General features: G+C 46.0%; 1 protein-coding gene and 1 pseudogene across 3 annotated transcripts in view; one reads left to right on the top strand and one right to left on the bottom strand.

The window, feature by feature from the left end:
- Stat1 (signal transducer and activator of transcription 1) overlaps positions 1–24,623 on the bottom strand; it is a 42,251-nt gene that overhangs the window by 9,822 nt on the left and 7,806 nt on the right. For all 3 annotated transcript variants that reach the window (XM_013123959.3, XM_021235559.2, NM_001281685.1), the window contains 14 exon segments: positions 21,888–21,977; positions 15,831–15,909; positions 14,462–14,553; positions 14,015–14,166; positions 11,606–11,764; positions 10,884–10,976; positions 9,318–9,377; positions 7,124–7,153; positions 6,939–7,032; positions 5,498–5,539; positions 3,734–3,817; positions 3,140–3,238; positions 2,009–2,144; positions 297–346 (listed from right to left, as the gene is read on the bottom strand). In XM_013123959.3, the coding sequence (XP_012979413.1) occupies positions 297–346; positions 2,009–2,144; positions 3,140–3,238; positions 3,734–3,817; positions 5,498–5,539; positions 6,939–7,032; positions 7,124–7,153; positions 9,318–9,377; positions 10,884–10,976; positions 11,606–11,764; positions 14,015–14,166; positions 14,462–14,553; positions 15,831–15,909; positions 21,888–21,977 (1,260 nt within the window).
- On the top strand, positions 16,059–19,980 carry LOC110343624 (annotated as a pseudogene).

Raw genomic sequence — 24,623 nt, 5'->3', positions numbered from 1 at the left:
ACACATTTCACACGGTCTTAGCCAAAAGCCTGCTGATTAAGAGGCAGCGTGAGGGCTGGAGACGCTTTTGGATGGGGGAGAATGTTATCGCCCAGGCAGGTGCTTCCTGTCGGGCTTTGCTTGGAGGCAACCTCCTGAACTGAAGGAAAGTAAACAATTTGCCCTAGGCAGTTTGTGGGGGACAGATAAACATGCCAGAATAAGCAAACGGTGATCTATCACAGTGAGAAAGAGGAAAGCCTCCCCAGAGTGGAAAGAACATAGGGTCACAGTTGTAAAATCCATGCAGCACCCACCTTACAGAACCTTGTCCATGGAATAAGGCCATCAGGGCCAGCATTAGGACCTATGGGGGAAAAAAAAACAAAGCCTTTTTATGGGACTGAAATTGATCTGATGCTCTAGCCAGAACAACAGCTTTGTATATTTTGTGTGGCTCCTGAAGATGGAAGAACTTGCTGCAAAGGGTGACTATGTCATGGTTGACTATGTATGTCTCTGCTACACTAAGTGGGGATGGATCATCACTTACACAGACTAAGTGAATACCACCAAGTAGTCTCAAACCCACGAATGGTGGTTTTATTTCACTCACTTCTTTGTTTTGTAAGACAGGGTCTCCCTGTGTAGCCCAAGCCGGCCTCAAACTCATCACAGGCTCCACCCACGCTGAGATTACAGATGTGCACCACCACGCCTTACAGATAGATGTGCACGCCACACCTGCCTGATTCTAAGGGCATGGAGGAACAGGTAGAGCTATGGGCATCTGATTAGGAAAGTTTGCAGAAAAAGCTGAAGCATTAGAAAGCCCTGCCATCTGCTGCCTTTTAGCTCTCCTTCTAGGAGAGGACAAATCTCTAAATCTCCATACATGACACTCCCTTCCAAGCTGATCTCACCCTGGCATGATCTGTCTGTGCCCCCAGGCCCCACAAGGCTCTCTGGAGAAGCTCTCTGTCCCACCCCCATCCAGGATGATTTCCTGTTGCTCCCATAATTGCCTACAAAGTTTCCCCCACCAAAAGCCCTACAGATTAATTGAACGGTTCAAAGTAAGACCAAACTGGTACTTGATTTTATAAGTTGACTTTAGACTTTAGTTATTTTCCTCGCCTCCTCACTAATTGGACACTGGCTCAGATTGATACAAACCATAGTCATGATTAGCCATAGAAATTAAAACAGCACATGGTCTGATCTATGTTAAGTCCACTGCCTTTGGTTAAGGAACACCACAGATAAGCAACCAGCAGGGAAAAAAAATCCTTGCATCTCATTAAACTCAGATAGAGAACATGATCTTTTAGGCCTTTGTTAGTGTGCACATTTCAGAGAAGGCACTCCTGAGGGCCACCTGGTTGAGAAGAGCCCAATTCTGCTGCAGTCTACACCAGCCTGCTACACAGACAGCAAACGCAGACAACAGTATCAATGGAAATTTATAAATATGGTTCAGACACTCCCGTTCACTGGAAGGTCTGTCAGTGATGTGAGGTTTTGATGTTTCACTGTAGAAGGTAAGTCCTCTGACATCAGCCACTGAGACAGAACTAACTCCCATAGTCCAGACTCTGCTTGACAACAGAACTGGGCCTGCCTCCTGCAACATGGGCCCACCTGACCCAAGACTCTGGGGATTTTAAGCCTAGAACTTTATTCTGTGTCAGGAACTGTCCCCCTTACTCCCTAAGGACAGGTATGCTCTAATGTGTCTCATCAGTAACTTATGTCAGGTTCATGCAATATATTTTCATAATCTAAAACCTCCCCCCTAAGATTCCCTCTTGAAATGTTAAGAGAGTGGTGGAGGGTGGGAGTGGAGGGTGGGGAGTGGAGGGGATTCACTTGCTCCTTTACCAGGATTTCATTTGTTTTCAAAGCAGTAATCTCACTTGGCTATAGCTGGCTGTAATTGAAAGGCCAACTGATTGTTAACATTCTCCCACCTTTAAGAAACAGAATAAAGATTGAAAGAGAAAACTGGTGTGGTACATGCCCACCATACCCAGAAGTTTCTCTCCCAGCATGCTCAGCTGGTCTGCATTGAGACCTCTCTTGGTGACTGATGAAAACTGCCAGCTCAGGACCTCGGAGAGCTGGGACCAGCGCGCACATGGTGGGTTCAGGAAGAAGGAGAGGTTCTAGAAAGAAACACCCAGAGGCTAGGGTCACACAGGAGCCACCGGCCACAAGCAGCACAGAAGCAGCCTGCTCCAGAGCTCAGGGCTAGCTTATGTGACACACAGGCTGTCATAGCTGGGGATGAGAGTCCCAGAATTAGGATTATTAGAATCTATTTACTCACTAACATTTACTTGTAACTCCAAAATCAATGCTTGAGGCAACTTTGTGGTCACACACTGGTGACCACACACAACTTTGTGGCCACACACTGGTGACCACACACAACTTTGTGGCCACACACTGGTGTTCCCAAATTTGATGGAATAATGCAACATTCTGCTTTTCACTGCAGTTCACAACTGTCTTGGCCTCTCTGATTTTTGAATTTTCGTGATTTTTGTTGATGACTTTATTGTTTAAAATGGTGCCAAAGGTTGTGCTGATGTGGTATGATGTGCCTAAGCACAGGAAAGTCAGGGGTCCACATGGAAAGAATGTGTGTCAGATAAGCTTCACGCAGGCACGACTTATAGTGTCATTCGGCTGGCTACACAGTCAGTGGTAGCAAGTGGACAAATACATTAGGTCAGGTGCCTTTAAAAAGAAAGATACGGAAGTTAATTATCGATGGCTGACACAAATGCTGTGACTGGAGGCTGACAGAAACTGAACTCTGCTCTTGCCCTGGAAGAAATGATTCTGTGTTTAGCAAGAGTTCCGGCTACTTTAGAGAACAGGAGTATTTCACCTAATAAGAGTCAACTAACCAGTCTTATTCCATTCATGCTCACTTAATAAATGCACACATTTTAAAACAAGAAACACCAAGGGACTCACTCTACACCAGAGAAATAGAATCATCGGCTGCCCAAGTTCGCCCACATGGGAGGAAAACCACTGGTCTACATGTGTGCCTGGCTATTTCCCCACTCTAGAGATGCCTCAGGGTCACTGGAGCAGCCAGCAGCGTCAGTCCGGGGTAAATGCACTAGAGAAAATGTGTTTTCCATACCCTGGGTTCTGTCACCAGCATGTTGTACCACAGTATAGATGCCCAACCACTGGGGAGCTGGCTGACGTTGGAGATCACCACGACGGGCAGGGAGGTGGTCTAAAAGTGAATGGACACCTTGAGATCATTTGAATAACAGTTCTAATCGTTAAGCACTCAACACTGGCTACCTCAGTCAGAACACTGCATTTAGAAAACTTTAAGGTTAATTTAAGTCTCTGTCTTCCTAGATCACTAGTGTCAACCCAGTATTAGCTGGAAAAAAATCACCTTGGGGGCAAGCAGTGGCTCAGCAGTTAAGGGCACTGGTTGCTCTTTCAGAGGACTCAGATTTGATTCCCACCACCACATGGTGGCTCACAACTGTCTGTAATTTGGGTCCCAGTGGATCTGATGCCCTCTTCTGGCCTCTGCAGGCACCAGACATACATGCAGATAAAACATCAATAGGAGTTTTAAATTAATAAAAAGTTTTAAGGGATCATCCATTTTTTTAAACTATTAGATATGTAACTCTGAAAGAAAATCTGAAAATCCAAACTTTGTGGAAGTAAAAATACAGTGCATTCTCCCTTGGGAAGCTGTAAATCTTACCTCGAGGTCGATTACCAAGCCTGGCTGGCATAACTGGGTCTCAAAGCTAAGAGAGTGAAGTTCCTCGGTGACGATGAGAGGCCCCTTGGAAAAGGAAAAGAAAACAGCCCGATCACTGATCCTGCAACTCTCAAAACCCAAACAGGCTGTAGAGATCCTCAAATCAACTGTACTCCAGAAGACTTCAGAACGCAATACTCTACACCAGATTTTAATATTCCAAGCTTCTTGGTGCTCTTTCAAAGGTGTTTGTAATTACGGCAGGTCTATTTAGAGAAAGAAACATCAGTGGGAAAGCGGCAACTACCAATGGCTTTGCCCTCCTGACCGGCAGCCATCTGCCTGCTCACGGGGACCGCACACCTCACGCGGTGGGAGAGGCGAAGGCACAGAGTGCGTGTCTCCCGAGTGAGAGCCTCTACTGAAAGGGCTACCTAACCCATGAAGCTAGACGGTCATAAGTGCATTGGTATGGCAGAAGGAAATGGTTTTCAAAGTGCCTTCCTACACATCTGTCCTGCAACCATTGCACTGTGTTAGAATTGCAGAGGGAGCTGCTGGACCTAGGAGGCCACAAAGCCAGCTAAGGAATTACACTCATTGGAAGGTGGTGTCCATGCTGCACAGGCCAGCATTTGTCTCGTGGTTTCAGTGACCTCTGCTGGTTGTGACACGGAATGACAGCAAACGATGATTGCAAACCAAGCCAGACGCAGACACTGTGCCATCTACCCATCTCTCATGCCTCCCTTCTCTTTTCTTTTCTTTCTGTTGTTTTGAGCTAGTGTTTCTCTGTGTAACAACCCTGGATGTCCTGGATCTCCTATTACAGACCAGGTTAGCCTCCAACTCACAGAGATCCTCCTGTTTCTGCCTCCCGAATGCTGGGATTAAAGGCGTGGGTCACTGCACCCAACTATCTCTCAGTTTTCAGTCACCACAAACATAACTTCTAAGGCCCAGGCTGTAAAAGGGATCTGTGACAAGGCAATGCTACTGTGTAGGAGACACAGTAGCAGGGAATCCTCCACATTAGGTCTTCAGTGGCTAATTTTATATCAACCTGATACAAGCTAGAGTCATCTGAGAGGAGGGAACTTCAATTGAGAAAAAACCTCCATAAGATCTGGTTGTAGGGCATTTTCTTAATTCATGATCATGGGGGAGGGCCCAGCCATGGTGGGTGGGGCCATCCCTGGGCGGGTGGTCCTGGCTTCTACAAGAAAGCAGGCTGAGCAAGTTATGGGGAACAAGCAGCATCCTCCTCCATGGCCTCTGCACCAGCTCCTGCCTCCAGGTTCCTGTCCATTGTGAGTTCTGCCCTGGCTTCCTTCAGTGATGGACTACAATGTGGAAGTGTAAACCACATACACCCTTTCCTCTCCAACTTCCTTTTAGTTCATGTGTTTCATCACACATGAAACATCATGCTTCATCATAGTTAGTAAACATAACTAAGATAATCATGTGCAGTCTTTCACTCCAGACTTTTTTGTATATTCTTTGTCAAATTATGCTAACTTCTGAGTCTCCATTTCTTCACACCGATATGGACAATACAAAAGCCCACCATGCTCCATCCAGTTGGCTGTCTTTGTGGATTCAATAAGACTGTGGGTTAAACTGCCTTCCACCCCAAAAGTACAAAGGCATGGCATTTCTCTATCCCCACAGACACCCTGTCAGGTCTGAGAACCTGTATGATGTGTCCCCTCCTAACACATCAGTCTGGTTAGGACCCACTCCCAACCCAGAGATGCTTACCTCATTAGTTCTGTTGCCAGCATTTTTCTGTTCTTTCAGTTGCTATAAAGAAGAAACAAAAGGCAAGTTATTCATCACAGTCAATACCTTTATTCACAAATCGGTTCTGAGTCAGGACTTGAAAGAAAGACGTGATCATCTTCACAGAACAAGAGGGAAGTGACTCTTCCAGCAGCCTGGTGGGATATGGGCACACTGATGGAGACATGCCCCAGACCCGAAGCCCTTCCTTCTGTGTGCAATGGTACATCAATAAAGCGCCTTCTGTGTGCAATGGTACATCAATCAAGTACCTTCTGTGTGCAATGGTACATCAATAGAGCACCTTCTGTGTGCAATGGTACATCAATCAAGCGCCTTCTGTGTGCAATGGTACATCAATAGAGCACCTTCTGTGTGCAATGGTACATCAATAGAGCGCCTTCTGTGTGCAATGGTACATCAATCAAGCGCCTTCTGTGTGCAATGGTACATCAATCAAGTACCTCCTGTGTGCAATGGTACATCAATCAAGCGCCTTCTGTGTGCAATGGTACATCAATAGAGCACCTTCTGTGTGCAATGGTACATCAATCAAACACCTTCTGTGTGCAATGGTACATCAATCAAGTACCTCCTGTGTGCAATGGTACATCAATCAAGCGCCTTCTGTGTGCAATGGTACATCAATAAAGCACCTCCTGTGTGCAATGGTACATCAATCAAGCGCCTCCTGTGTGCAATGGTACATCAATAAAGCGCCTCCTGTGTGCAATGGTACATCAAGCAACTTCAGCAGTTCTTTCATGGCCCTGGCTCCTTGTCTGCTTTAGCAGTCTCTCAGGCTGGGCTCGGCGCCCCAGGCAGACTTAGTTTTCCAGTTCACACTTCAATCCGTGAGGTTTAAAGGGCTGTTTTGGACACTCACAGACACCCAAGTTAGACAGAGGTTTTCCCCTCACATGTAGCTCCCTAGCTAAGAGGTCTGTGGCTCACATGCTGGCACCCAGTAAAAAAGGTGCCATTAACCTCCCTTCAGGCTAAGTCCCAGAACTGAGTTCACGGAGGCAGAAGGAAGTACTGCCCTTCTCCACCGGTGCACTGGGGGTTTCCTCTTGCAACAGTGGTAGGCAAACTGCTACACACTTGGAAGGTAGGAGAGGTGATGGGGAACATGGAAATGGTTCCCTGGAGGACACTAAAGGAGCCATGGCAATGGCTCACAGACAGAGTTGGTGAGTGCTTATATAATTAATATGTATGCCAGCTTAGGAAGTACTTTACTGAGATCAGCACAGCCCCAAGAGTGTTTCTGGGGAGAGCCTGTCGAAAACACAATGAGGAGACATGGGATATGGACAAGGGACCAGGATGCCACAGTGGGGAGAGTCTAGGGACCAACACACTACAATGGTTCCAAAGGACCAGAGGGAGTTTTAAGACCACAAAGTGCTCTGCCTACCAGGTGTCGGAACTCGGCTGCCAGACTTCCGTTGGTGGACTCCTCCATGTTCATCACTTTTGTGTGTGTGCCCAAAATGTTGAACTTCCGGAATCTATACAGGGCAAGACACAAATCCTCAAAATGCTTCAAACTACTAGACAAACAAGTCAGCAAAATACAGAGAAAACATCTCACTTACTTACCCCTTCACTGTGTTTCTCTCGTTCACATCTCTGTAAAAGAAACAAAAACATGTAAATTTGAAATAAGTTTTAACGGATACAAAATGGATGCTTATGGTCACACAGGTGTACAATAGAACATAAAAGGTCAGTGCACAGGCTGCTGCAGGTGGTACTGTAGTTACTTCCTAGCCCACTGCCCTCTTACAGCTTACTCAGTAAGTATGTCTTCTTCCTCTACAACAGGGAAGAAAGGGAAGGGAAGGGAAGGGAAGGGAAGGGGAGGGAAGGGGAGGGAAGGGGAGGGAAGGGGAGGGAAGGGGAGGGAAAGGAAGGAAGGGAAGGACCATGGAAGAGTTCATATAAATATAAATCCAGTGATTTCCTTCATGCTCTGCTACAGAGACCATTACTAATGCTTTGGTCCCCACTAGGGGGAAGCTGAGTGCTAGCGTCAGGTCCTGAAGAGAGGGGGTTAGGTCACCAGGCCCCAGGGGACTAGAGTTTGTATTGTAGGACAGGATGGGACTTTGGAAGGACAAGTGGCTTTCCCAACTTGCTTCTTCTATGTGACTGTCACAGGCAATTCTGCCATGTGATGTCATCCACAAGGCCCTTGTCAGTGTCCTGCCACCAGATCTTGAGTCTCCTAGACTCCAGAAATGTGAGATAAATAAACCTCAATTCTTTATAAGATACCCAAGTCAAGTATTTTGTTATAGCAACACCAAATGGACTAAGATAGCAGGTTCTCACTGAGCAGCACATAGCAGTAGTACATGTATGGACAGTTCACTACCCTTTTATCTCAACTAGGAGGTCAGTGTTTTTAGGAATAAAAAGTTCCTCAAAAGGAACTCATTTCCTCCTCTGCATAGAAAAAGCTTTGTGCTACAACGCTGCCACGTGAAGTCTTAGATGAAAAAGCCGAGTTGGACTAGAAAAGACAAGGGGCACACAAGGAAGAGCACTGAGCTACAGAGAGTGTGACGGGCTCTGGGAAGCACCCAGCGTCTCAGGGGCCTGGACTAGCGTCCAGCAACTGCACTATGCACATTCCAAGTGAACCTCCACAGGCCTTGATGCTTGCCACCATGCAGAAAGGTCAGGTCCATGAAGATGAACTCAGTAATTCCAGCTGAGACCCAGACAGGAAGGAGGCAATAGCAGGACAGTCAGTCCCACTCGCTGAGACTCCAGACCGCTAAGGACGCCATGCCAGAACAGCTAGTCTCACTCGCTGAGACTCCAGATAGGTGGAGAGGCCACGCAGGGACAGCCGGTCCCAATCGAGCTATACCAAAGGATTACTTACAGCTTATACAATGTGAGCAGTAATAAGCTTTGAAGTTTCAAGTCACTGAATTTTGGGGATGATTTGCTACACAGCAAAAACTAACTGATACCCAGAAGACCAGGGATGACCACAGGAAGGGAAAGGCACACAGCCCAATGAAGAATACTCTTAAGGTGCTGGGAAAACACAGAAGTCAGAGGAAGCTGCTCTGAATCATCCTAAATCATTCTGAAACAAGCTAAACCAGCACACAACACAGCCTACCAAAAGCAGTAGGTGTCTGGGGTGGGGAGCGTGTTTCTTAAAAGTAAGTGGTGTGGCTAGGCCAGTGCTGACCGAGATGTAGTGCCCAAGGGAAAGCAGGATGAGGCTCCTTCACTTGAACTGACATAGCAGGTCCTTCCGTTGCTAGGTTCCCTCCACTGCCCAAGGAGACACAGTGAATGTGCCAGGCTGCACAGCACCACCTCGCCCCAGCCCCGGATGTCTCTCACAGCACTCCAGAAACAACCTCCCGACTGGCTACAGACCACAGCCGGGATCTTTGGGTGTGCGCTGCACTAAGGGCCTCTTCTCTGGGGCTGGCCTAGCAGGTGTGATGTGCAAAGTCCAACTGCTTTAGACCTGAGGACGGCAATGTCCTCTCCTCTGCACTTTTGTTAGTCAGGGAAGCACCTGCTCCAGGCCAAGCTCTCCGCTCTCAGAGAAGGAGCCAGTGAGCTAAGTCTGCTAGGGAAGGCCTGTGGTGAATGGCCCTGGGGTAGCTCAAAAGGAGCCTCTCCTCACTGGCCAGTCTCAGGACCTACATGCAGTTCAGCCCTGGGTCCTGGGAAGAATTTCCGATCTGCTTATTTGATAGGGAGGTTAACAAAGCCAGCATTTAACATAGTATCTTAGACAAGACTAAAGAAATCTTACTTATCAAATGAGACTTTCACTTTCAAATTATAATTCAGCTCTTGTAATTTCACCAGCAGTCTGGAAAGAAAAATAATAGTCATTACCTTTAAAAAATCCTATTGGCTAAAATTTATTTATTAAGCAAATTCCCCAACTGTAAGCATTTATATAAACCACTCTCTTCATTTTTGGATTAGGGCTATTACAATACATACATACATACGTACATACATACATACGTGCATATACATTGGCTTTTCTTCTTATGTGTATCTCTAGAATCAATTCCTGGCTGACAATGCTGGGACAAAATTCCAACATTAGCCTCTCACGGAACACAGCACTGACTTTACCTTCTAACAAAAGTTAGTGACAGCAGTGCTTTCGTATGTAACCCACCAACACAGTTCTAACCCAAGTGCCGACTTTTGATCAATATTACATGGGCAAGAAAGTAAACGTCACTCTTTACAAAACGTGTATTTAATTTCCTGTGCTATTGGGAGAAAATATAAAGCACCACCAAGAAATTGAATTACAACTACTACCCATAACCAGAAAACAGCAGGGTGGCCCCCGAACACTGGTGGTGCAGGAGGGAGTAGACTAAGACTCCACGTGCCTCTGCTCTGAGAGCTAGAGACCGTGGGGTGGGGGAGTGGCTGCAGCCTCTGATGGGGAGCAGGTGACGGGGAATTTCCTCTTTCCTATCAGCTGCGAACTCTAGGTTTCACTGGTGCTTATGTGGGCTGCAGTAACACTGCCTGCTAGAGACACAACTCCTAGGTACCCACAGCAGCACCCTGCAGAACACAAGCCAGCTCTGCCGGGTCTAGTTGCTCACCCCCAGAGTGCAGCCACTCCCTAGAGCACGCCAAAGCATATACAGAGCATCTCTACGACTGCAGCTAGGAGAAAAGCAGGTGTTATACTAATATAATCCTAGTTTTAACAACTGAAATGCTGTATGCCATGTATTTACATACATATGTCTACAGGTGAAACATGCACACTTTTTTATATCTATGGACAAAATTACAGCAGGATAGATGTGGGAAGCCTACTGCAGATGTCCACAGATATTTAGATCACAGACCACTGGTTCGGCCTGGTGACAGATATGAGTTCACTGACAGAAAATCATACATGCCTTAATCTACACCCACACACATTATCTCAGTGTCTATCTGGGAGACATAAAGCTCTTTATGAGCCTATGCTCATCATGGGGAAGGCTGCTGAGAGCTTTAATGGTCTGTTATACACATTTCTGAAATTCTCAGTTTATATTACAATTAGAAAATTAGTTATAGTTCTATTTTTTAGCATAATCATTGGCTCTTCAAAGTAAGAATTCATATTAAAATGCCTACTAGAAAACTGTTTTCTCTAGAGCACTTTATATGACCATTTTATAAAAGAAAATTAAAGGGCTAGATGTGGTGGTACACACACCTATTATCCCACCACTTAGAAAGCTGAGGCAGGAGGATTATAATCTAAAGCAAGTCAGGGTTTAAAAAGGCGGGGAAGACAAGACATGAATCCTGGGACAGGCAGCATGTGGGACTATGACTTCATTACCTCAACTTCACAGTGAACTGTACCCCAGTCTTCAAAACCAATGGCCTCTGAGGATGAGTTGGCATACAGGGCTGCCGTTCCACCACAAATGAGCTGTCAACATCCAGCAAAGTATAAGCAAATTAGCATTTCTATAAAAGTTAATGCAGTAAAAAATAATTTTCCCCCAAGAGGAAATAGATGGAAAGATTGAAGGACTGAAAACACTGGAGCACTGAAAACTATTTTGAGAGTCTGAGAAACTGGGTCAGAAAAGTACTATCTGCTCCAAGTGTGCAGCTGCCTCCAGGTCACTGGGTAAAGGGGCTGTGTAGCCTGAGGGATCCACGTAATTGCACATAATGAAGGACCAGACCAAAAGCCTGCTGTGGGTCTCAGAACCTAGGCAGAAAGGCTGTGAAGGGCTGGTTGGGAGGCTGCTGCGGGAGATCAGAAGACTGGATATGGGGGCCTGGCATGCGGTGAGGCCACCATACAGGGAGAAGAAGACAGACATTCTGAGGTCAGGCTTGCTGGCCTAGACATATAGACTGGCTGAGGACAGAAGGAGTAAAATTTACAACACGGCCCCTAGGAAGCCAAAATAAGGAAGAGGCATTGGCACAGGCCACACATTGAGGTAGAATCAAGTGCCATTAAACACTTGCATAGCCCATCAAACCCTTCCAAACTGTCTGAATGGCCGCAGGTGTTCTGGATAAAGCCAGCCCTCCTGGGCTTACCTCTGAATGAGCTGCTGGAAGAGGACAAAGGTGCGATCTGATAACACCTGCTTGTTTTTTGTAATAGGGTCCGGTTCATAGGTGAATTTCTGTTCCAACTCCTCCAGCTTTTTAAGCTGCTGACGGACCTGCTGCAGACTCTCTGCGACAATGGTGAACCTGGGAAGGTACAAGATGTGAGTCTCAGTGAGCCACAGCCCCAAGGCAGCCTGGCTTAAAGAAAACCGCAGAATCAACTTGTGGTGCTATACTTCACACTCAGGGAGGCATGGGGAGGAGGCCCGGGGTAATGTTAAGCTCAGTGACTTGTAAAGATTGGCATGCCCTGAAGAATTACAACACGCTTCTGAGAGCTACCGGCCTAGATGTTTTGAGAACTCGACACAAGCTACAGTTTTCTGGGGAAAGGAACCTCAACAGAAAAAGAGCCTCCATCAGACTGCCTAGGCATGCATTTTTCTCAATCAGTGACTGATGTGAGCAGACCCAACCCACTGCGGATGTGCCAACCCTGGGCAGGTTGTCCTGGGTGAATAAAGAGCAGGCTGAGGAACCAAGGGGAGCAGTTCAGCAAGCAGAATACCGTATGGCTTCCTGAGTCCAGATTCCTACTTTGGGTTCCTGCCCTGACTTCCCTCAGTGATGGAGTGTGAGCTGAGAGTTGTAGGCTGAAATAAACCCTTTCCTCCTCAAGTTGCTTTTAGTCATTTTTAAAAATCACAGCAATAGAAACCCTAGGACAGCTATACAAAGCAAGTCTACCAGGGAAAGGCAGGGCTCCAGGTGATCTCTGACTCCAAGTATCTAGGATTTCAAAAAGGTAGAGCACGGAGGACAGACAGGGGACCAGCAAAGTAGATGCCGTCGGGTGACACAAGGCACCGGGGAGCCACTGATGGCTTTAAGGGAGGCGGACACTGCAAGGCCTCTAGGGACACTATGAGGGGTTGGAGTCAGCACAGCTTAGAGGTGGACAGGAAAGAAAGGAGAAGTGGCACAGGCCACGCCCACAAACCTCAGTAAGGAGGAAGCTAGTGACCGCTCTTGGGCTTTCCCTCCCTGATGGTCAACTGCTAATGTCACAGCTCCTGGCCAGGCACGCTGGAGTGCTACGCTATTCAGAGGACCAGGGTAGAAAATCTTTGAAAAATGCCTTCTCCTCACTGAAAATACCTACTTCTCCTGATGGCTGTACAGCTCGGACCCACATCACTGGGGGCTCCTCATCATGACTTGAGAAAGTACAGTGGTGTCTGGGTGCTTTGCTGAGAAGAGTCTGCCCAGTCTCCTAGAAGATGCCACTCCCAGAGAAAGTGGCAATCTACATACTGAGAGTCAGGGCCACCGAAAGAGGCTTTGTGACATAGAGCAGCCACCATGCTCCAGAGAGACCAGGACTGACCAGCTGAAGGCTTAGGGCCTAAGGAGCAGTAGCCTCAAAGTACAAGGGTCAAGCAAGGTGGGGGATTCTTCTCTACCCACAAGCACTTTAGGATATATACGGACAATTTATAGATAAAGATAAATGGCTGCATGTTAATTTTAACTTGAAAAACTTGTTCAATCTCAAGACCTCTGGCCCTGGGGTGCCTGGTGACTATCTTAAACCTCCATCCCCTTCACTTTCATTCCTGGATCCCTCCGCTCCATCCTCAGTGTTCTCGAAGGCTCTCCCTTAGACCACAACAACAGACCAGCAGCAAACCGATGGACTTCAGTCTCTATTCTGTCCTGTAGTCTGCTGCCAGGGTGACCTCTCTAAACAACAAGGAGAAAACGCAGCCCCTACGTAAGGGAGAGTCCTGCTTTGCTTTCAAGGCCAGCAGAGCGACGCTGGTTCGAGAAGGGGTGAGACTGTCCAGAGTCAGCAGTAGCACCTCTTGCTGCCAGGGCCCATCTCTGTCCCTTCTCCAGTTGCCCAGCAGACCCTCATTTCTGTGCCTCCATCATGCGAGTCTCTTGCTGGAAGGAATTCCTCCCCATTCCCCTCAAGTATCCCTTCACTCTCAGCCAGTGCAAAGTCCTGAGCGAAAAGCCCCAACCATCAGTCTCCTTGGGTGTCCAAGTCCCAGAACAGTGCTTACCATCCAGTCAACATTTCACAGGTTATGTAGTGGATGGATGACTGAAAGGATGGCCCATAAGAAACTATTACTTCATTTAAGCCTGGAAAATCCCTTAAGATATTTCGCTTTTAATAAGTATCAGGTCTCAAGTTGGTAAATGGGGTAGGTAACAACTATGTCACTTGAGTCTTGGTACAGTCCGATGATGTATGTGCAAACCAAGGGCAACAGCCTTTCCTAAATGTTCTAGGGCAAGAAGCTGAGCTGCATAAAGTCTCCAGTGCAGTGCTGATGGGGTCCATTCAACTCCCAGCTACACTATTCCATGGCAGGAAAATCTTACCAGCTTTGCAGCTGGTCAAGGCAAGCGTTGGGTGGCCCCCCGATACAGGCGCTCTGCTGTCTTCGCTTCCACTCCACTAACTCATCGTTAATCAGGTTGTTCTGTGTGAGCTCGATGGCATTCAACAACTCTCTTATCTTGTGAACTATCTCCTAGAGAAAAGGGAAGAACCAAGGGGAAATAAATGCATTTGTAACTACTGATCTTGGAAAGATTTTTAAAGCCAGCATGTCTCTCTTCATCCTAAGCAAAGTGGTAACAGATAGAAATTTTCCAGGCCGGCGGGCTGGCTCAGCAGGGAAAGGTGCTTGATTCCCAGGACTTACAGAGTGGCAGGGCAGGAGTGACTCCTGCAAGCTGTCCTCTAGTCTCTGCCCACCAAGCTACATAAAATGCAGTTAAAGAATGGAACCTCTTCTCTCCTTTAACCTGGGAAGCAGTTGCTACCTTTCTCTTGTTGTCAAGCATTAGAAACATCTTGTGGAGCAGCAGCTGTTCTTGCTTTTGGTCATTCTTTGCCACACCGTTGGCTTCACTTTCTGTGAATGAAGAGACAGGAGTATAAATGTGCAAGAAGATAAATCAACTAAAGCCAATATTCACAGAAATTTAGGTAAGACATGGTAAAATGCAAAGTCTGACTCTTGTTTGATGTTGATTGTAAATTTGACAGCATCTACGATCACCTGGGGACAGGCGCCTGGTATGCCTGCGAGGTGTTAGTGAATTCGATGACTGAAAACCCACCTGGACTGTGGTGGAGACTAGTCCCTGGGCAGGGATCCTGGACTGTACAATGGAGAGAGGGAACTTAACTAAAGCATGCATTTGTCTCTCTCTGCTGCCTGCCTGCAGATGCAATGTGACAGCTGCTCCAAGCTTACTGGCTGTAAAAAACTGCATCTTGAACTGTAAGCTAAAACAGAGCCCTTCTCCCATAAGCTGCTCTTGTTAAGAGTATTTTCTCACAGCATCAGGGAAAGGCACAAGATAACAATTACTGAAAAATGAGGAAAAACTATCCTAAGTACAAAAGCAGTTAAATTCATTCACACTCAACCAAGTACCAGGACTCGGCAACCCACATGAACTAGAAAACTATGAATTTCCATGTAAAATTGGAAATCTACTATTTATTTCATGATCCAAATTTTGCTTAAATGATTATAACAAAGTGCGAAACTTCACATAAGTGTTCATACAAAGCATGTCTGTGGTTTTGAGGGAGAAGTGACAAGCAGCTAAGTTCCTTTTCTCCACACATCTTCTCCCAGATCCACTAATAATCTCTCCCTATTGACCAGACGAGTACTAGGGTGCTGTGCTCTGTAGACTGACCTTCTGTGGCCATTTTAGTTTCTATTGCCATCTATTAAAAAGAGGCAACAATAAAACAGGTGATGTTGCTGTCACATTTGAGAAATGCTACACTATGGCAGTGTCTATGGGTGTTAGGATACAAAAACTCCATTTGTGTACCATCCTATCTTTGCCAACAAATATTTTGTCTTCCTCCCTTAAAACATCTGACAATGGCTGGGAGCAATTTTGATTGTCACTACTGGGGGTTGGTGGGTAGTACTATGAGCATCTGGTGACTGAATTACAGATGCTGCTAAACAAACTACAAGACATGAGACAGTGCTGCAAAGAAAAATAACTGGCCCAAACTGTCAGCAGAACTGAGCTCTTAAAACACACTGGCCCGAGTCATCAAAAAGCCCAAGGCAGTCAACCAATAAGAAAACATCTGGCAAATGTGCACTACTATAGACAGAGGAGAAATGTAGCCAACAGATACTGTTTTAATTCTTACCTCTGTTCTGCGAGGTTTTGCACTTGAAGTCATATTCATCTTGTAAATCTTCTAGTGTCTTGATTTCATGTTCTATGCACTGCAAATAGAGATAAAAATAGGTTTTCTAACACCCTGAAAGATGAGCCAGCCTTATAGGACTCTAATCTTCTACACAAAATATTTCAGTAATAAGAATGTAAGGACATTTTTCAGAAGGTGGAACCCTGTGGCTTCCAGGGGAACACGATGCATGGAGAGGTGAGCTCTGGTGCATCCCTTATTGACAGAACCATCAGATGAGAAAGGAAACAAAATCCAGGAAAGTGACTTTAGCATGGGACTTCATCTACGTCTTGCATGATATACACTGAGATACCTGGAAAACTGATTAGAACATAATATAACATGGTCTTCTGGCCCCTCTTGTACATTGAACTGTACATATAACATCATCGTGGCTCCTGTGATACATTAAACTGTACATATTATGACTTGGAATCCTGGTCCCTCTGGTACATAGAACTGTACATATTATAACACACCATCCTGGACATCTGCTACATTGAACTGTACATATTATAACGTGACACCCTGCTTGTGGTGGTTTGAAAGAAAATGCCCCCCAAAGGGAGTGGCACTATTGTGCCAAAGTGCAAGGTATGGCCTTGTTAGAGTAGGTGTGGTCTTATGGGAGGAAGTGTGTCACTGTGGAGGAAGACTTTGAGAGGCCTCATATGTGCTCAAGCCATGCCCAATCCATTTCCTATTGCCTGCAAGATGTAGAACCCTCAGCTCCTTCTCCAGAACCATGTCTGTCTGCAGGCCACTATGTCCTTCCATGATGATATTGGAAAATCATCTAAATCTCTGAACTGTAAGCCACCTAATTAAGTGTTTTCCTTTGTAATAGTTGTTGTGGTCATGGGGTCTCTCACAGCAAAAGAAACCTTAACTAAGGCAGAACTTGGTACCAGGGCCTGGGATATTGCTATGATAGGCCTGACCATGTGTGTGTTTGGAAGAATTTGGACTTAAGTACTTTGGGTTAGGAAAGCAGTGGAATGTTTTAAGCACTGCTTAATGGGCCATACAAGTGGGATCAGAGAGGACAGTGGTGCTAAGGGTGATTTGAACTGTGTGGGTCTGGCTCAAGAGGTTTCAGAAGAGAAGAATATTAATATGTGGCCTAGAGATCATCTCATATTCTGGTAAAGAATGTGGCTACTTTTTGTCCTTGTCTGAAGAGCCTGCTTGAGGCTAAAGTGAAGAAATGTGAATTAATTCCATCAACAGAGGAAATCTCAATCAGCCTAGTATAGACTCTGTCATGTGGTGATTAGTGGTAGCTCTAATGAAGATTTATAATGAAAAGGAGCAAGCTGAACAAGGAAAACTGCAAGATGAACAATTTGAGGAGAAAGGGGGCCCCAGGAAGTAGAATGGAGTTAAATCCTGTGTTCAAGGAGACAAACAAATTAAGAAATGGAATAAATGGAGAGGTGACCTCAGGGCAAGATCTCACCCAGTTAAATTTCCAATTTGGGAAAAGGAATTAAAGAAAAGCTTAGAGTCAAGTGTGGTGGTACATGCCTTTAATCCCAGCACTCCTAAGGCAGAGGCTGGCAGATCTCTGAGTTTGAGGCCAGCCTGGTCTTCAGAGGAAGCTCAAGGACATCCAAGCTTAGGCAGTGAAGGAATCCATCGAAAACAGAAAGTTGGTGAAGATGTAATTGCACAAGGGGGCCATGTTCCAACCCCAGTAAGCAGCAGAACCTGGCAGTTTCAGGCACATGGTACTGGAGTTAAGCATAAAAGGATGAGGTTATGGAATTTGCCTCTGTGACTAAGGAAAGCATCCCTGAGGCCAGGCATGTATCAGGGTGTCCCTGAATAGAGATCTATAGAGAGGCCATTGCATGAAGCTGTGAAGTTGAAGCCTGGATTGCCTTAGAGATCCCAAGATATGAAGATGCCAGAGTCATGGGATACCTGCCAAGGAAAGCTGCTAACAGGGATGGAACCAACCCAAGAAAAAGAAGTGTGTTGCAGCCAACAAAGCTGAAAGGCATTGGTGATCTAAAGAGTACTTTGACATCAGACATGGAGCTGCAGAGTTTGGAGTTTGCCCAGCTGGCTTTTGATCTTGCTTTGGTCTTGTATTTCCTCTCTATGCTCCCTTCCAGACTTTCTGGAACAGTAATGTGTATCCAGTGCCATTATGTGTTAGAAAGCATGTGATCTGCTTTTTTATTTTTTGGAGGATTTCAGTTAAGAAACTGCATGAATCTCAGAAGACACTTTGAACTTCAGACTTTCAAATAAGTGTGAGACTGTTTAGACTATGGTGACTTTTGACGCTGGACTGAATGCATTGTGATATGGCTACAATCCTTTGGGGGCCATGGAGTGGAATGTGGTGGTTTGAAAGAAAATTACCTCCAAAGAGAGTGGCACTGTTAGGTGATGTGGCTTTGTTGTAGGAAGTATGTCACTGTGGAGACAGGCTTTGAGGTCTCATACATGCTCAAGGCACGCTCAGTGAGACAGTCCACTTCCTGTTGCCTGCAAAATGTAGAACTCTCAGCTCCTTCTCCAGCACCACATCTGCCTGCACGCTGCCATGTCCCACCATGGTAATAATGGACTAAACCTCTGAAACTAAGTCACCCAACTAAATGTTTTCTTTATAAGAGTTTCCATGGTAATGTGTCTCTTCACAGGAATAGAAATCCTAAGACATTGCCCCTCTGGTACATTGAACTGTACATATTATAAAGTGTCATCCTGCCTCCCAGTACACTGATCTGTACATGTTATAGCATGACATCCTGGACCCTCTGGTACACTGCACTTGCCCTCGTACCTCTCTTCAGTCTTAAAGCCTTAATGAGATTTTGGAGAAACTTCAAATGTACCACAGCACCACCATGTCTGGTCAGTAGCCCTGGACAGCAGACACTATTAGGACTGAAAACTGTTGCACAGACTAGGCCTACACCCAAACCACGCCCCTCGGCAGCTTCCCCTTCAGCTCAGAGTCAGTGTGTTGAGTTATATTCCATCTCATTCACCCAGCATCACTCCCATGTTTGTCATGCATGAGCTGTACGACCAGGTACAGCCCTGGCATGACCTACTTGTCACTTAGTGGTTATAATATGCTAGTAAATTTTAGCCCCTCTTCTTATCCAGAGCCTACCACTGTTGGCCCAGTGGAGAACAGTGGTTGAGATCTCACTACCGATCTTCACCGACGGTCTATGACTCGCCTATGGACAAAGAGGATTATGTGACAGACCGAAGACTTTGGACACTTTCCTTTGAAGTAAGGACAAGAAGCAGTCCAGTGTTAAGATGGGGAGCACAGACCCCACCTCTTCCCCCCACCATCCCTACCTTCTGGGAATACAGTCGTTCTGTGGGTGATTATATACCACCTTTAATGTCAGTGTTAGCTTGCCTGCAGGTCCCAGGCCCCTGTGCTAACAAAGATGAAGTTGTGTTCAGTTCTAAGTTGAAGAAAGTGACTGTGAACACACAATTCTTGGTCACAGTCCAGAAAGTGGATCAATGATACAGCAGGAGCACCGCTGGTATGTCAGCACTCAGAGTAGACGAGTGGGCTGTCCCGAGCTACAAAGAGGAGAGGCTAGGACAACTAGCTTAAAACAAGCTATCCTGGTTAAGCTCCTGTAATTCCTGACTATACAATTGTGCAGCATTTAGACCCAACACCAAATCGGGAATACTTGTTTCAAAGAGTTCAAGAACTTTCTCAGGGAGGCTGCATGAGTTCATCCTGATAGAACAGAAGTAGAGACTTGGAAGGACACGAGTAGGGTACAGACCTACCCACAGTCTGCTATCACCATGCATGTGCTTTGTACTACCTTGATTCTAGATTACCCCCATGTCCCAAGTACCCTGATAGGAAAACAATTACTTCCTAGCACTGTGTTCAGACCCCGACAAGAGATGTCATGAATGAAACGTGTTCCGTATTCATCAGAGTGGGGTCAATCCTCACACTACGAGCTAATCTACCAAACCTGTCTACAGTCTTCCAAAGGGCAGAAATAATATGTATGTTTCATGCAGTCAGGAATGCTTGGGAGAGTTAATCTTGATCCGTCTGTTCTGGAATATTTTTATGGATTTGGGAGTATAGTTGGTCATTTAAATCCCAAACATTTGAACTTTTATTTTAACTGCCTGGGAAGAAGTTGACTCTAAGTGACTCAGAGTGAGTGCCTCTTCTGAGATATGAATGTTTTCAGGCTTGTCAGATTTAACAAGAAGCAAACTATCATGAAGCTTCTTATGAGATATTCCCTTTGTCTTCTACACCAAGAATCATTAACTGCGGTGGGTGACTCGGAACCTGCAGCCCTGTGATGTGAACCAGTGCAGCCCCCTTTGCTCAGTGGGTGCAAGGACACCTTTTCACTGCAGCCTCCAGTAAGAATCACGCACCTCATTCTTCCAACACCAGAGAGCTGCTTTTCCACTCTTATTAAGTCGTGTTAAGTCCTCAAAAGGAATGCTGCTAGTTTTGTTGTATGTCTATACTTCCCCAGTGTCCTACAAGTTAGCCTAAAGCAAAAATAAAACTAATTTCTAAGTGATCTAGTAATTAATCCTGCTGCGTCAGCTCTCTGTTCCCTTATATTTTAATATTAAGAGAGATTTATAATTTAAGAACATTTCTCAAAACAAAAAAAATATGTAAGAATTTCAAACTTACATCACCTGGCTCCAGGTCTAACTTGTGATGTTTCTGTACACTTGCATGCGTGAATAGGTGCGTGCATGTGTAGGCGGCCCGTGCATTCACGAGGAGGCCAGAGGAGCAGAGGAGAACTTTGGGCATCCCGCTCTATCACTCTATGCAGTTTCCCTGAGATAGGGTCCCTCAGTGAGCCTGGCTCAAAGCCAACAAGCCTCAGCGATATCAGCCACACCATAGCATACCTAGGTTACAGATGTAATTGGACACCCCAGCTTTTTAAATGGGTTCTGGGGATTTGAACTCAGGTCCTCACACTTATTCAGCAAGTGATCTACCTACCGAACCATCTCCCCAGCCCTTGCTTATCACATTTGAGTCTCAATGATTTAATAATCTCACAGTATACCGTGAGGAAAAAAATAAGCTCATGGAAAACCTTGCCCCTAGAAGTAAGAAAGGTGAGCAGGTGTGCCTGTGTGACTGTGTGATTGGGGTGAGCAGCCATGCCAGTGTGACTAGGGCAGTCCTGGTGTGATCACCAGAGTCCTCTTACTCTGACACAGCTCAGCTTGAACAAGAAATTGTATGTTCACCCTACAGATGAGCCTCATGTTTTTGAGATCTGGTCACATTTCTACATATTCTTCCTCTGGATTTCCCTGGCTATTTCCACATTAAGGTCATGCATTTCTACTTTAGTGGAGAAGTTCCCTAATATACTCCAGAGCAAAGCTGCTGCAAGGATCTGGGGTTCAGAAGGATGCTGTCTGGACTCAAGTCTAGGCCCTGCTCCTGTTACCCAGACCTAAGGCACTACGGAACGGCTCAGCTGGGAGGCCTTTTCCACAAATAACCATCAAATGGAGTGGGGTGGACAGGGGTCCCCTCGGTCATTTGCTTCCATCAACCGTTGTCTGGGTCTTAAAGTTGCTGTAGGCCTCTCATTCTAATTCAGTGTGTTGAGACACATTTGAATGAAATGGTTTTGTTCATCTTCTGAGCCCTAGAGTAAACTGCTCTAGAAGACGGGCACGTTTACCCTGGAGGCCTGGTAACTCCAGGGACGCCTTGTGAGGAGTGTGGATACAAAGGCCGGTTAGTACAGCATATAGCTTGTTGGATAATGAGGGCAAAGCCAACTTTGACTGCATCAACCTCAAAGAAGAAAAAGAAGCCAGAGCAGAGGCTGTAGGCACGGAGCTGCCCGACCTGCTTGCTTCTGTGTAGAACGACTTTTCTCTTTTCAACTTGGATTAGTTATTACATTAGCTTTACTTACACTCGGAGAAACTGACGTCTTCCCTTCTGAAGTTACAGAGAAGCACGTGTGTTCACGCGGTACTCACCATGACTTGGTCCTTCACGTTTCTGACTTTGCCGTCCAGCTCCTTCTGTTTATCTAACATCACAGTGTTCTGAATGTTCCCCTCCCGCGCCTTGAATGGAAAACACATCGTTAATAGCCGTCATTTTCTCTGCTGTATGGGATCAGGACTTTATCAGAACCTTCTGGAATCTTTGCAGAAAAGCAAAGGCCTTTTTTTTTTTTTCTTCTCATATCTAGTAAGACAGCGAATTATACTAATAGATCTCCCGGACAGAGTCTACCTTTGTAACCTCTAATAAACCCTTCTTAGTCATTTTTTAGAGTACAGCACTTAATTCTGTTTCATGCCCTTTTACTTAGGGTTTTCATGTGGATATTACACAGACATCCATAAGCAAATCTGGTCTGTAAATGTTTCCTGCCCTATTTTTATTAAGTTCTACAGAAAGTTTTTGGTTTTTGAGGTTTTTTGTTGTTGTTGTTTCATTTCAGCAGAAGTTTGGAATATCTGACTGCTGGCAGTATCAGAAGTATGTGAAAAGGGACTTCTCTAGCCATTCAGAACGAGCCATTTCCTTGTGTAACTCCATAAGGAAGCTCCTGCCCATCCAAGGAGATACACTGTCATCTACTTCCAAGCCCCAAATGTGGGTGTCATGCTGTATGTGCCCTACTAAAGCATTACACCCAATGGAGGGAGAAGTAACTGGAGGAGCCTGACTTCCTGGTCCCCTCCCAAACTACCAAAGGCTAGTTGGGTGACCAGGGGTGTGGACAGAAATGTTAAGAATAGGATACACTCCCTCACAGCTGCCTTGCTGCTATATGCTGTTTGTGGAAAAGCCTGGCAATTGAGGAGACCCAAGATCTTCCTGCTTCAATCCATTCATGTGACTCTAGGATTTCCCTCTCGCCTCCCTCCATGCCTCTACCCTACCCCCGTTGCTACTTTGGGACCACACTGGCACTCATTGAAAGCCAATATCATTAAGATGACTCTAAAGCTTTTAACAACCCAGGGACACTGCAACCACAGAAGCAGCAAAGGCAGCAGACAAAACATTTACGTATGTGTAACGTAAAATTTTTTTCTAAAAATGATATTTTCTAAAAAACGGTGGGAGGGTGGGGAGAAGACTCAGTGGGTAAAAGCCCTTGGTGTGAATGCAAGAGGACCTGAGTTCAAATCCCCAGCACCGTGTAAAGCCCAGGTGTGTCAAGGTATTCCTATAACCCCAGGGCAGAGACATGCAGATCCTGAGAAGTCACAGCCAGCCAGCCAAGCCCGAGAAAGCTCCAGATTTCAGCGGAGAGTGACGGGGCAAACAGGAAGCTTCTCATGTCCTCTGGCCTCAACGTGCTCATGCATAGGCTTACACACACACAGGCACAGCTACACAGAAGAACAACAGGAAAACGCCTACGGTGTCAATGTATCTATGTAATTCTACGTTCTTGAAATGCTCAGAGCCAACTCAGAACTTCGCATGCTTGACGTGTTTAACTTGCTGGAGCCACGCACACTTATAAGGACATTTCATCCACATCCCATGGATCCCACTGTCCCCCAAACTGCATTTTCACACACATAAGACTTGTCACCCTTCTTACCCTACTGAAGTATGTCATATATGCTTAACAATGAAAAGAAAATGTCAACCTCAGCAAGGGGGGAATGGCAAAGAAATGTCAGACTAGAGCAAGGGTGACTGTTGTGCCTTTTACTTTCCCGAGCTCAACCCACCCCACCCCACCCCATCCCCAATGCTAAGACTTTCCTTCTCACCCTTAAAGGCCTTTCCGTTGTCCAACTCTCAGGTTCATCAGGGAGGCTCAAATGAACCTCTCCCCAAGTCATATGTGCTTTAACAGGAGCTCAAAAGTGGGCAAGTCTTCAAGTCCTCGTGACTAGCCAGAGGGTGGGGCTGGTATGGCAGAGCAGAAATTGCCCCTGCTGCGTGCAATGCCTTCTCTAGGCTAGAGGTCAAATGTGAAGAGTCGCATACCAATGTGCAAAGGTGGGCAGTCTGCCCTTCTGCCAAGCCAGTGTATCTGATACCCAGGGAGACCCCTGCATGCTGCTGTTAGCATGAGAATGCCACATAAACAAAAACTTCCTCTGGAGGCTTCTTACAGGAATGCCAGATGAGAGGCAGGCATTCTCTGCTGGGAGCCAAGGCAGCCAGATTTCACTCTAGTGCTGACACACATTAGGGTAGGTACCAAATGAACCATCCAGCTTGAGTTTAGGACAAATAATCTTCACGCACTCAGCACACCGGGTGTTTTCACGGTCACAGGGGTATAGGAAGTAAATTATCAATTTCTGCAGACGTGTGGCAAGTGTTCACAAGAGCAGGGAGACAGGCCGTCCCCAGCATTGTCTGCCTCTTTATCGTTATCAGCTGCCTCACCTCGTTATCAGCTGGTGAAATGCACAAGGCACAGGTGTTACTGCGCCCCCTGAATTCTCCTTCTAGGACTGGACTGTTCTGACTGAAACTCATCCGACAGTGGTTCCACAGCTACCTGCCTACCTTGTTTTCATGGTCCCACAGCACTTCTCGAAAAAGGAATGAAAATGCTGCTACAACTGCAAAATCCTCGCTGAACCCAGTTGGCAGGAAGGCCTACTAGATGACTAGGAAAGCCACGCCCCCAAACACGGTAATATTACAACTCTGATTCACGCACTGTTTGATGTCTGAACATTTAATGAGTGTCTTCATCCCATTCAAAACGAAGCTCTTATTGC

Source organism: Mesocricetus auratus, unplaced genomic scaffold (genome assembly GCF_017639785.1).
Source record: "Mesocricetus auratus isolate SY011 unplaced genomic scaffold, BCM_Maur_2.0 Super-Scaffold_100010, whole genome shotgun sequence".
NCBI classification, from domain to species: domain Eukaryota; kingdom Metazoa; phylum Chordata; class Mammalia; order Rodentia; family Cricetidae; genus Mesocricetus; species Mesocricetus auratus.
The sequence above is the reverse complement of the archived record's forward strand: the minus strand, read 5'-3'. Positions and strand labels throughout refer to the sequence as shown.